At 40.2% G+C, this 13891-nt stretch overlaps 2 protein-coding genes across 2 annotated transcripts; one reads left to right on the forward strand and one right to left on the reverse strand.

The window, feature by feature from the left end:
• Positions 1 to 5327: 5327 nt before the first annotated feature.
• Positions 5328 to 8169, reverse strand: LOC121791595 (protein FAR-RED IMPAIRED RESPONSE 1-like). Its single transcript, XM_042189471.1, has 3 exons — positions 8165 to 8169; positions 7112 to 7140; positions 5328 to 7054 (listed from the first exon to the last, which is right to left on the reverse strand). Exons 1-3 carry the CDS (start codon positions 8167 to 8169, stop codon positions 5328 to 5330), a joined length of 1761 nt encoding a protein of 586 aa, XP_042045405.1.
• Positions 8170 to 8939: 770 nt separating this feature from the next.
• LOC121791596 (plant UBX domain-containing protein 4-like) lies at positions 8940 to 11173 on the forward strand. Its single transcript, XM_042189472.1, has 4 exons — positions 8940 to 9483; positions 9735 to 10026; positions 10435 to 10536; positions 10643 to 11173. The coding sequence occupies exons 1-4, from the start codon at positions 8993 to 8995 to the stop codon at positions 11024 to 11026; spliced, it is 1269 nt and encodes a 422-aa protein (XP_042045406.1). The 5' UTR covers positions 8940 to 8992; the 3' UTR covers positions 11027 to 11173.
• Positions 11174 to 13891: the final 2718 nt, after the last annotated feature.

The raw sequence follows: 13891 nt of genomic DNA on the forward strand, positions 1-13891 counted from the left end.
AAAATAATTTGACGCAAATGACTATTATCCTTTCATTAGAAGGTACAATTAGAAATTAAGTATATAACATATGTATACTACTGGAGTACTATTTTACATTTAGAAATTTAAACATTGTTATAGAAAAAAAAGTTGATGTGAGTGACTATTACTATTTCGTTGAACGATGACACTAAGAAATAAGCATGTATATGCATGCAATCATTTTTATGATTCAGAATTTTAGTAATTATTTAATACTATTAAAATAATTTGACGCAAATGACTTTATCCTTTTATTAGATGGTACAAGTATAAATTAAGTATATAATGAAGGGGTTGGCAGCGGAAGCGTGCAATAAATTCGATCACATAAATTTGATCTATTTAGCAGATTATTTAGACAAATTCTATTTGCGTAATTATCACATGTATCATGTTCATAACTTGAATTAAAACATGCTTTAGCATATAAAATCCCTAAAACATGCTCACTACGGAATTAGCCAATTTACCTCGTTGATTCAATCAAGAATCGATGATGGCTTGCTCCGTCTCCACGTGAAGATCTTCAGTACTCGACCTCTGATCTAATGACTGGTGTCCCAGACTGTATACTGATATTTGTGTGGGCAAATCTCACCAGAATACTAGGACTCGAATAATGAAGACAGAACTCAGCTCACGGAGGGAGCAATTTTCGAATTGTCACTCTTTCTCTAGAGGGGAACGAAAATTCTAGCACAAATAATTATGTTTTCTGTCCCATTTATTCTCCTATTTATATTAAGTCACATATTGGACCCAGTCAGGGATCTAAGGAAGAATTTGGACATGGCCTCATCCAATTAGCTTTTTACTAATTAAATTGAACTCACAATTTAATATAAGCTTATATTGGAATATTACAAGCAGCCACTACAGAAGTAATATTGCACTGCCTTTCCAAATCCGAAATTACAAGTATTCTGGGTTTCCTTTTATTTGTTTAATTCTTTTCCCGTGCTTAAGATAGAAACATCAATTAATTAATTAATATCTGCTATGGACTTAATTAATTAACATATTTTATTCTCCAAGAGTGGACTTAGCAAGAAACTCTTATTTATTATTCATAGAGTAATTAAACTCCAACTAGCTAGGTTCCGAATAATAAAACCTTGTTTCGAGCTCCTCTTGTGGATGTTATCAAACGAGACTCTCCTCGCGCACGATTCAACATAATAGCAATCCTAGCACCGCTAGATAATGATCACCACTACCCAATATACCTGGATCGTTGGGTGACGAAAAACCCGCACCTTTGGTAAGTCAAAGTAGTAGATACTCAATATCGTATGCTCAATGCTAACGTACATTGATTAAGACATTAATTATCAAGACCTCGTATTTCAGTAGATAGCATAAAGACTCGTCTTGCTGTTAGATTCATTCAGTGCTATACCACACCAACGTCATCATATTTCAATAAGGCTTAGAAATAATCGGACTGACATTGCAACCTTTCACGATATGTAGTCTATGCCTATCTGGGTTGTGAAATTCTTATTTTTCTTTGTTCAGAACTGACCGTGTTACCTTAAATTGGACGACGCCCACAACCGGTCTACTAGAACAAAGACTTAGACTATGTTACGTTCTTATACATTTAAATATACAATAAACAACCATTAAATGTAAAACATAACAACATTATGACAAAAATAATATGTTGCATTTATTAGAAAATAACAATTAGAGTTTTACAGTATCCAATCACTCGAAAGGTGATTTCTAGTATACAAAACCCTAACAATCTCCCACTTATACTCAAAACAGCTTTCGAGTATACAAAACAATGTGCACACGTCAAAACAATCTCGAACGGTTTTACCGCCAATGCCTTTGTAAAAGGATCTGCCAGGTTGTTCTCTGACGCAATCTTAACCACTTGTATGTCTCCTCTCTGCACTATATCCCTTATGATATGATACTTCCGCTCTATGTGTTTGCTCGATTTGTGAGCTCTCGGTTCCTTCGAATTTTGCCACAGCACCAGAATTGTCACAATAAACCGTGATGCTCTTGGGCAGATTCGTAACCACACCTAAATCCATAAGGAAGTTCTTGTACCATACTGCCTCTTTTGCAGCCTCCGAAGCGGCCACATACTCGGCTTCCATGGTCGAGTCCGCGATGCATTTCTGCTTCACACTCTTTCAAATCACGGCTCCACCTCCTAAGGTAAACACATATCCTAAAGTAGATTTTCTCGAGTCATGATCAGCTTGAAAGTCTGAGTCAGAATATCCCAAAGAACAGAGCTCGACTGCATTGTAAACTAGAGCATAGTCCTTAGTCCGTTTAAGGTACTTGAGTATGTTCTTTACGGTAGTCCAATGTCCTTGGCCCGGATTTGACTGATATCTTGCCACCATGCCAACAGCAAAACAAATATTAGGCCTCGTACAAAGCATAGCATACATGAGACTTCCAACTGCCGAAGCATATGGATTCATTCTCATTGCTTGTATCTCAGACGGCGTTTTGGGGCACATCTCTTGAGATAGATGGATGCCATGTCTAAAAGGTAAGAAACCTTTCTTGGCGTCCTGCATGCTAAAGCAACTAAGTACTGTTTCGATGTAAGGTTCTTGAGATAAGCACAACATCTTCTTTTCTCGATTCCTAAGAACCTTGATCCCGAGGATGTGTCCCGCGTCTCCCATATCTTTCATCTCGAACTGGTTTGACAACCATGTTCGTACTAATGACAACATCATTTTATTGTTTCCAATTAGAAGAATGTCATCTACATATAAAACTAAGAACACTACATTCCCCTTTTCAACCTTCTTATACACACATAGGGCCTGTTTGGCGGAGAGATACTGATGAATCTGATTGAGTGGACCGTGCGTCTGGGAATGTGCAGTTTGGAGGAGGCCATAGGGCCTGAGTGGAGAAGTAGGGAGCGGGGAATTCACCGCAGACATGTGGAATTTGAGCCCCAGGCGGCATGGGAGGAGTTAACTCACCTAGCCTCTGGAGAATTTGCATCCACTCTCTCTCGCTCAATCCATTTCAATAACACAATCCTACGCCTAGTCCAGCTTCACTTGGACTTCAATTTGTTGGGACAGTCGAACTCCGCTGTTAGGACATCGATGACGGAGTTATACCTTCTCTGGTGTGCCAAGCACGGAAGGAAGTTAATCTGGGTTTTTGGACCGCCTACCAATGCCATCTAATTGCCACCCACCCAGCGAGAAACCTCACTCTCTGCCATATCTTGGGAGTGTTCGTCAGAAACAACATCATCATCACGGAGGCCGAAGACTTATCCGACCAGATCATGGTGGATCCTCCTGGTCTCTTTGATACACCTTTGTTCGTCCGAACGAACACCGTTTACATGAGGCAGGGCGTACTACGTTTCTACGCAATGGGAGAAGAAGCTATACCACCTGGGAGATCTGCAGCGATCTTGACGAGCGGATATACTGACTGGGAGAGAAAAGGGGGGCGGCGGAAGTTCAAGGCTGTCTAAGGCCGGATTGCACCTGATCCCGAGGGGGGGATGGTTGAAAATATAGCCCAATTACTGTGTTAATGTGTCTAAGTGTTTTAGTTTTCTTTTATGTGTTTGTCTTTGTTATGTGTTTTTCTTTGCGTCATAGTTAGAGTCTAGGGTAGGATAGAGTCGGTCAAGGGAGTAACCAGGCTAGAATTCGACTTACTTCTTTTTGTTTGTTCTTCACGCTTGAGGACAAGCATGTGGTAAGTGTGAGCAGTTTGATAAGTCGTATTCTAGGCCTTGGTTACTGGTCAGTATAATGTGCATAATTGGTATATATTCTGCAAAACAGTTGCTAAAGTGTGCAGGGAAGTGTTCTAGCCAGTAGACAAAGCTTTGAATACTTCAGGCGAAAAGGGCGTCAGGATGTTGTTATCCTAACCAGTATGCATGCCAAAAAGGCTCGAGATGGAGAAGAAGGATAGCTGGGAAGATCAGCCGCAAGTAAGGGGCAAAAGAGTCATTTCATGTTCGAAGTCTACCCTAAAAATCAAGGGGGGGCTCCCTATAAAAGGAAGCCACTTGGAGAGAGAGAAAAAAAAAATTAGTTAGTTAACTCTTACGCTTAGTTAGCAATTTCTCTTCGGTAGATCCCTCCTTCAGTATTATCCTTCGTAATTCTCGTTCCTCGCCACAGCCATGGTCACTTGAAGATCATCAGTTCGCCGGAGTTCCATTCTCTCATTCCAGTCAGCGTGTCTCGCAGTGTCAACAGTTTCATCACCCGGAGTGGCAAAACAATCTTTATTCGCTTTCTTAGTTAACCTTTACTTGTTTTCTTTCGTTGGATCTGCTGCATTTTCAGTACTTATCATTCTTTGAAGTGTTTTGTTGAGATCCAAACGTTTTATGCAATGAAGTTGTTTTTATGCATCTCTTTCTGTTCAAATCTGTTTCATTCTGCCTAGGTAGCTTAGATCTAGTTGTTGCAGTAATTTCTAAGTGTTGGAAGCATGATTTCATTTGGAGTTGTTCGATCTGTGATTTGTTAGTTCAGTGGCTTTTTAGATTTATTTTCCAGAAGTGTCTTAGTGTGAAATTCGAGTTTACGTTATTCTGCCACCCTGCATGTTGACCAGTAAGCATAATTGCAGTTTCAGTGTTCGATCTTTTGATTCGAAGTTTTAATTGTAGATCTGAGCCGTGAAGTTTGTCAATCTGTGTTTCTCGTTCATGAAATCTGAGATTATTGATCTGAGTTTATTCATGTTGAAGAAGATAACATCCACATCCAAGTTTGGGACCACTTTTACTTTTTAATTACTTTTACTTTTGTCCTTTACTTTTTCTACCTTTTCAACTGGTACCCTACAGACCTGTCAGCCTAGTCACCACAACTACCACTACCTTCTGATATTCCGTTTTGCCCAAAATAGAAACCCAGTACTTTTCGTATGTTTCCGTTTCACCATGTCCACGTACACCGTTGCATATCAGAATCTTTCCCACCTCCTAGTCAGTAGAGTACCACTTTCAATTTCTTGTCTAGGTAGAGACTCAACCCAAGCGTGGTAGCTAACCAAACCCTCCAGAATATCACCACAATCACTCCAACCGTCACCATCTCTGTGGGATTCGACCCCTACCTTCACTATACTACCCAGTAGAAGAGGGTTGAGGAATTATTGATACCAGGCTTTAGGCTTAGCAGGGGATTGTTTCATCCTGATCAGTAGGATACATCCTTGTTTGAACGACACCTACGCAAACCTGCTCTTTCATACACCAAGACTTTGAAGATATGAACACAAAATATGCCTTTAAATTCATACCTACGGCAGTTGCAGCTTATTTATTCTCCAAAAGGACGATACTCGACAGTGTAAGTGTATTCCTTGTGAAAAACATTCTGCACTAATCGCATCTCCTTTATCTTGCAACGATTCACACCATCTTCACCAATTGCGACATCTTCCACATTACAACTACTAATTTTCTTGACTTCCACTTGCAACAAGAGGTCGATGTTATGAGTGTATTCACCTAGCAATTGTTTCTCCCATTGAAAAGTTGACACCGGTTTCAGCATCACGCACTTGGACTGGTAATCAGCGTTCATCTCCTTCTGAATTTTGTTTTGAATAGCAATCTCGTATTGTTCCACAAATGGTTTCAACGTGCTCTTTGAGTTCACAAAACCATCAAAGAATGCGTGCATAGATTCACTTCGTTGGGTCGATACCATACCAGCCCAAAAAATATGATTCAAATAGATGGGTGCCCAATTCTTCTTTTCATCAAACAAATTTTTCAGCCACCTATTGTTATGAAGACTGTGTTTAGATAGAAAATCTGTCCACCTTGACTCGAATTCTGCAATACTGAGACTATCATATATCGTTGAGTAGAAATCAGACGAACAACTACAAAAATCAGCCACACCTTTGAACTTCTGTGGAATTTTATTGGCAATATGCCATAGACAAAGTCTATGTATAGTCATTGGAAAAACTGCCTTCACGGCAATCTTTATACTCTCACATTGATCTGTCAGCATTGCTGTAGGTTGAACACCTTTCATGGCCAGTAACCAGTTGCTAAAGAACCATTTAAATGATTCGGACTGCTCATGACTCAATAAACCACATCCCAATAATATTGATTGGTTATGTTGGTTAACTCCGACAACCGTCGCCCACGGCATCTTGTATTTGTTTACAAGGTAAGTTGTATCAAAACTCACAACATCGTGGAACTCTTCGTACGCAGCTATACTACGAGGATGTACCCACATCACATTACGCAGACGTCCTTCATCATCAACATCCATAATGTGAAAAAAGTTTTTATCTTGCAGTTGCATTCTAAAAAATAGCTCGTGTATAGCTTTGGCATCCCCCTCTCCAAGTCTCAACCTTCTCCTTTTATCTATGAAGTTCCTAAAGACTCGCTCAGTGACACCTAGATTCTGAGGACCTCCGGCCATAACTTCTAGAGTCCTCACGTTTTTACAAGTCCTATAGCCTGCAATATCTCGACTTTCCAGCAGGCATTTCATGTGCAAACTTAACTCTCGGTTACCCGGCATACACATTGACAATTGCGGCTCAAGACTGTGACTGTGATTCAACCAAACATTCGACACAATCACTTTACCATTAGTCTTCACAATGCAATTAACACGAGCCGGACACTGCGTTTGTCTGGTAAACTTCATAATTACATCCTTAGGCTTTCGCCCTTTGAAGCAAGCAAGCACGTAATATTTAGACGACGATCTACGTATTGCAATAGAAAAGCCTTGCAGCTTCGCATAATCTTGATAGACTTTCATAAGGCTATCTTTTGAATCATATTCCATTCCCTTCATAGGAGTCATGTTGGCTATAAGATCTTCACCCGAAACATCATCATCATCGTCGCCGTCTACACCATTAGAATCTAGGATCACAGTAGCTTCTTCTTCTCTGTTGTTATTTTTGTCATCTTCTTCTATCACATCATCTCCTTCTTCATCATTGTTGTTACCTTCCTCTTCCACTGTCACATCATATTCTTCTTCACCATTGTTGTTATCCTCTTCCGATAACTCATGATTGTCACCAAAAATTTCCTCTTATATCTCGTTCATCATACCTGAACACAGGATCTGATCGAACTCGCACCTAAGCCAACATTGGAGTAAATGCAAATATGTTATCAACAAGAAAAAGACAATCTGACAACAAGAAGAGAGAAAGAAACAAAATACACCTATAGTTGTAAAAACTAGTCAGTTCAGGCTTCGGGTTTCAATCTTTTATATGTGATCAATGCATAGAAATACCAATTTAAGCAGACAATAAATAATGATTGTACGTAGTGAAAGCAAGTTTTCAAGAGGATAAGTGATTGAACATATTGAGGTGAGGAGAAATGTTTGACCATGAACATGTACACGAAGCCTAAAACACATATTAATAAGAGCATAGGGGCGGTACCTTTGATGTTTTCTTATATCGTGGCACCAATGATTTGGGTGAACAAGGCTGAAGATGCCGCAACCTGCGACGCGGAGGGCCGGACGGAGACGGTGGAGGCTGGTCGACGGATGGAGGAGTGAAGATATTTCTGCAGTTGTTAATCTTTATTTTTGATTGAGTGTATTAGGTAAAAGAGTGTAATTTGATATGAGTTAGACTTTTGATAATAATTTGATTGATGTATATTTAGATAAAAGATAGTAATTTGATATGAATTGCATTTCCTTTTATGATTAATTGATATATATTTATTTATTTAAATATTATTTAATTCAAAATAAGGGCATATTAGTCCATATTATAATTTGGCTTATGGCAAATTGACATAGGGGTATTATGGCTTGGAGACATTATGTCTCTAAATCATCACTCTTAAATTTAATTGTAGTTCCGAATTTTATGCTTTTGAGAATTTAGGTGGATAATGATTTTGACTATCTATAAGTACTATAGTCAAACCCTAAATGTTGAAAATAATTTGAACAAATTAGAAGGTCCAACCATTTATTACGTATCTGAATGTTGTTTCGTGTTTAGATTTAATTGAAGCTATGATTTATCACCTAAAAGCTAAAAATTTTACAATCGATAAAATACATTACCGAAGTCATTAGCAAGGACTAGTTTCGCTTGCTTATCATAAGGATTTCAAGCAAATATTTTATACGCCATCATTTCTAGCATTTATTCAAGGCTTTTGAGATCGATCTTTCTATCAATCTATCTAACTATCCATCTATCACGGTTTAATTTCATTTTTACACTTGATTTCACCAATTAGGCAAAAAAATTGCAATTTTGGACATGTTCTTGAATCACAATTTTTGTTTCTTGATAGCTTCTTCAACCCTTTTGCAATGGCACCTGTCGTTGGATAGGTTGGTTTAGATGCCTAGGTTTACCCAATTCATGCAATAATCTTGTACACTCTTTCACTACATCACTAGCAATGACGAGGAATTCGACCTGAAGTCTTCTATGGATGAGTGGTTTGACACACATTCGTCGTCCGATAGTCGTCCGATGAGCTAGAAAGTAACAGAGAGGAAGGCCAAGGGGACAACTATAACACCGAGTGCATCTACCCCGCACAAGATGCCACCAAGTTGGATCCGTCATGAAATACATAGGTGATGCGATACTTCTTAAGACGTACAAGTCGGTAAACTTTAGGGATCCCTTCGACTTTAATGAAGCCAAGTATTTCTTTTTCATTTTCAATTAGGAATGTAGTTTTTCTTTTTCAATTAATAAAATTGTTGATTAAACTGTGGATGAAAATGAGATTGATATAAGAATTGATATTACTACTAGAGACGACGTGGTTGAAAAAAAAATTTAAGCGTGACAACATAAAAATAAAATTGCGAAATTGATTATTTGGCCTCAATTATCAATTCCCTTGATTCGGTTCATATATAAGTATAATTATATATCCAAATCTCACACAAAAATTCCTCAACAAAAAGAATATACCTAAAAAAGAGCTCCAACAATGGCTAATCAGTCGCCGGAATTCGCCGGAGACGCAACCCTCGACGGTCACCCTCATATTGGCCTAATCAACACCTTCTGCGAGATTACCGCCTGCGCCTCCAAATCCGAAGCCCTATTTTTCCTCGAATCGCACAATTTCGATGTGGACGCCGCGGTCTCCACCTTCATTGAAGACGCTAATCACATCGAGCCCGCTGCAGCCGCTCCGGCTTCCCCCGCGGCGCAGTCGAATTCTCACTATTCGCCTTCGGAGTCGCTGTCGCCGTCGCCTTCCAGGTCGCGATCCCCATCGCCGTCTCGTACTTCCCGACCGTATAGTCTCCGCTCCACCGGTAAAAGTGGTGCTGGCGGTTCGGCTGCTGGAGGCGCGAGACGTGGAGGCGGTGGAATTAGGACTCTCTCCGATCTGAATAAAAACCCTAAAAATGAGGATTCTGATAGTGATCCCGATTTCGATCCTCAGGACTACTACACTGGCGGAGAAAAGAGGTAAACTATGCCTTTAGTGCTAATTAAGATGAAATTTCGTATTACTATTATTTGTGATTAGGTTACAAATTAACTGATCAAATAATAGTTCATTATGTAGTGAAGAAATTGTGTGTCTGTTGATAATAAATTCGATTATATCTCTGAAACGATGAATTCCAAACCCTAGCTTGTTAGTACTAATGATTAATAAAATTGTTGTTTATGCACCAATTCGTTATAGCTAATGCTATCCTTCTTGTATGCAATAGTGGAATGCTTGTTCGTGGTCCACCAAAGGAGACTGATGTGGACGCAATATTCAATCATGCAAGACAATCAGGAGGTGTAGAAGCAGCAGCTGAACACCACTTGCCTTCTTCGAGCTCAAGAAGCTTTGCTGGGACAGGAAGGTTACTCTCTGGGGAGGTGTCGTCTGCTACCCCAGAGCCGGAGCAGCCTCAAATTGTTACCCACAGCATCACTTTTTGGAGAAATGGATTCACAGTTGATGATGGACCTCTGAGGAGGCTGGATGACCCTGCCAACGCCCCTTTCTTGGAGGTACATTCTTGCAGTTTGTTCGTTCGACTTTTACACAAGCTGTTTTTATGCCTGCCCTTCTTGTTATGATGAGTAATTCCCAAGGTGGTATGGCGCATTGGTTAAGACGAGTGTTTTTATTGCATTTGGTCCTAGCCCCAAGTAGATTAGTCTTGTTATGATTCACACTATTTTTTGTTCATTTGGTCTTTAGAATTTGTTTGAAGCTCTTTTCTACGTGTAGAATTCTTTCTTGTGATTACGAGTAATGGCAAGGTGGTTTGTCTCATTGGTTTAGACCAGTGTTTTGTCGTGTTAGATCAGGAATCCTTTTGTTATAACTCTAGATATTTCTAATACACTCTGTTGTGTCTAAACTTTCTAAAGAAACAATGGTGGTCTTTTAAAATACTATATATCATGATGCAGAGCATTGCAAAGTCTGAGTGCCCGAGGGAGCTTGCACCCGCTCCCGGAGATATGAGGTCTGCTGTTCATGTTAATCTTACAAGGAAGGAGGGAGACTACAAGGTTCATGCTCATTTCTAACGATTTTATATCAGTTTCGTTTCACCAGAAACTGCTTCAATATAGCAGTCTTTCATCTTGATAGTTGCTCATGCTTTTGTAAATACAGGAGCCACCGAAAAAGAGCCTTCCCTTCCGAGGTGTTGGAAGAACATTAGGTAGCACCAGTGACGCAGCAGCGCCAGTGGAGGCGGGCAGCGTTCATACTGTGCTGACTGCTGCTCCCACGCCATCCCCTGGCCTGGTTGTTGATCAGGGGCAGCCTTCCACGTCTATCCAGCTGAGGTTGGCTGATGGTACACGCATGGTTTCACGATTCAACAACCACCACACAATCAGAGACATCCGGGGCTTCATTGATGCATCACGACCTGATGGACCAAGGAATTATCAACTGCAATCCATGGGCTTCCCTCCCAAACAGCTTGCTGATCTGGACCAGACGATAGATGAAGCTGGAATTGCGAATTCTGTCGTGATCCAGAAACTATAGCCCCGGTATGGTAATTGGCAGAGTTATCTACAAGTATCATATTGCAGTGACTATATATGGCTTAAGAAACAGATGGTGGTATATTCTGTTGAAAACAATTACTCTACTTCTTGATTAGTCCATTGATTTCAGTTTTATTTGGCCGAACCGTAATGCGTTTTTTGCGTATATGCATATTTATCATAATGAAGAAACTAGTTGAGGTAAATTGTTGGAAAATTCGTGAAGTTTGGTCAGATTCTGATTCTTGTCGCAACTTAAAAACAATGGCCGGAAAAACTATGAAGTGAACTCTGGTAACTCCTACATGGCAGCTTGGTTCGTTGCTGATCCGGCAAGTAGTAGGGCAGCCACCGGAGCTTGTTTATCTGCGTGAACCAGCTCTCATCAACGGAGAAGAAGGATATGGCCCCTCGTTTCATCGATCATTGATAGTATATGCCGTCGATTTTATATCAAAAGTAATTAACATCAGCTAAAACTCACCAACAATTCCACTCAATATATGGTATATGGTGTGGTTAAGTATTTTTTTTGGTGTTACATATGTTTGATAATAATAAAACAGCCTATTCTTCGACGGAAGCTATGGTGAAGAAGTTTATGAGCTATAGAGTTTTTATTTTGATTATATATGAGTGATTATGTTAAGACAATCGCCAAAATTACATCACTTGTAAGAGCATCCCCGTCCATGTTTTTTGGCAAGAGCATGGAAGTGAGCTCGAATCCACTTTTATTCATTTTTACTCCTTGCTCTTCCTCAAGAACACAACACCCACATCCACTTACATCCATGCTCTTCCACAAAGACATGCTCAAGGGTCTCACCATTCTATTATTCAATTTAAATAAAAACATTTTCATAATATTAAAATGCATTAAAAATACCCGGAATACTGTTACAAATTACTAAAAAAATAAAAATTACATAATTAAAATCCTAAATATTAAAAATTACATAATTAAAGTCCTAAAAATTAAAAATTGCATAATTAAAATCATAAAAATTAAAAATTACATAATTTAAATCCTAAAAATTAAAAATTACATAATTAAATTCATAAAATTAAAAAAACTCACTACTCGTGGCAGAATTTAGCCCAAATGTGTTTGATTAGGTCTTCTTGTAGCTCAATGTGGGTTCTGGTATCGCGCATTGTGTGTCTTGTTTCGATCCTCTCGTGCACCGTCGTATGCACACCTCGGCGTGGGGGAGACCTCGCTGTTGAGCTTCCGGCTTCATCCTCGTCGTAAAAGTTAGCCGCCCTCGGTCCTTCGTCAGCTATAATCATGTTGTGCAAGATAATACACGTGTACATGATGTCAGCGATATTCTTAACGTACCACAGTCGAGACGGGGCCTTCACAATGTTGAATCGGCCTTGAAGGACCCCAAAAGCTCTTTCGACGTCTTTCCGAGCAGACTCTTGACGCTGCGAAAAAAGAACCCGTCTCGGGTTTTGCGGATTGCTGAACGACTTCACGAAAGTCGACCACCTTGGGTAGATACCATCGGCGAGATAGTAACCCATGTGGTATGGATTTCCGCTGACGGTGAAGTCAATCACCGGTGCTACGCCATTCAAAACATCATTGAAGAGTGGTGAAGAATAGAACACGTTCAAGTCGTTGTTGGATCCGGCAACACCGAAATATGCCTGCCAAATCCATAGGCAGTAGTCGGCGACCGCTTCAAGGATAAGTGTTGGGCCGCCGCCTTTTTGGCCGCTTAAGTGTTGCCCCCTCCAAGCATTCGGGCAATTCTTCCACTTCCAATGCATGCAGTCAATGCTGCCAAGCATACCGGGAAAACCGTGGACTGTTTCCTAAAGATGAAGCAACCGTTGACAATCTTCGGTGGTGGGTGCCCGAAGGAATTCCTCATCGAAAGCAGAACGAACGCCGTCGCAAAAAATTTTGAGGCATAGGATTCCAGTTGACACACCCACATGCAAATACTCGTCGAAGAGGTAGTAGCAAGTTGTCAGAGGGCACAAGTACAATTCTGCAACGCCGAGAGACTTTGCCGACCGGTTGCATCTCTACGTGATTGAAAGTATTCAACACGGGCGGAATGTGTGTTGACCATACGCATAAACAACCGTTTTGACATGCGAAAACGGCGCTGAAAGTAATCTTCCGGAAACCGCTGCTGGTAGGAAAAATAGTCGGCAACGAGCCTTTTGTGGGCTTCCTCCCGGTCACGAGGGATGTAGCGGCGATTTGATCTAGTTGGTCGAGGAGGAGGGGCGGGGGTAGCGGCGGTGACATAGGCTTCATAGGCGGCACGATATTGTTCATAGTATTATTGTTCTTCGCGCACCGCTTCCGCCATGATATCGGTGAAATCCATTTTGAATTTCTAGAGAGGGTTTGAGTGAGAGAGGAAGATGTAGATGAGTTGTATGAAAAATATGAATGAGAGATAATTTGATGTGAAAATGAATGATGAATGTATGTTATTTATAGATGATTTTGGATTTTTTTTAAAAAAAATCAAAAAAAAAATTCAAAAAATGGTAATAAAACTGCTAATTTTTGGGAATTCGAAAATATGTTTTTTTTTAAAAAAAAATTTGGTATTATTTTCGATTTTAAAAAAAAGAAAATCCAACGACTAATCCGTTGGCGAATAGAAATGCGCCACGTCGCCTGCTCAGAGGCACGGACGTGCTCGATGCATCGAGCAGCGCCATGCCAGCGGCAAGAGCACAGTGGCGGACACAGTGTCGCCGCGTCAGCGTACGGACGTTGTCCGTCCCAGAGAGAACCGGGTGCGGATGCTCTAAGATCCAAGTATACGTCGAAAATACTTTAAAGAACAGAAAAAGAAGAATATATTAGAATATAAAATTAAAATGT

The sequence above is a fragment of the Salvia splendens genome, unplaced genomic scaffold, assembly GCF_004379255.2.
Source record: "Salvia splendens isolate huo1 unplaced genomic scaffold, SspV2 ctg847, whole genome shotgun sequence".
NCBI lineage: Eukaryota > Viridiplantae > Streptophyta > Magnoliopsida > Lamiales > Lamiaceae > Salvia > Salvia splendens.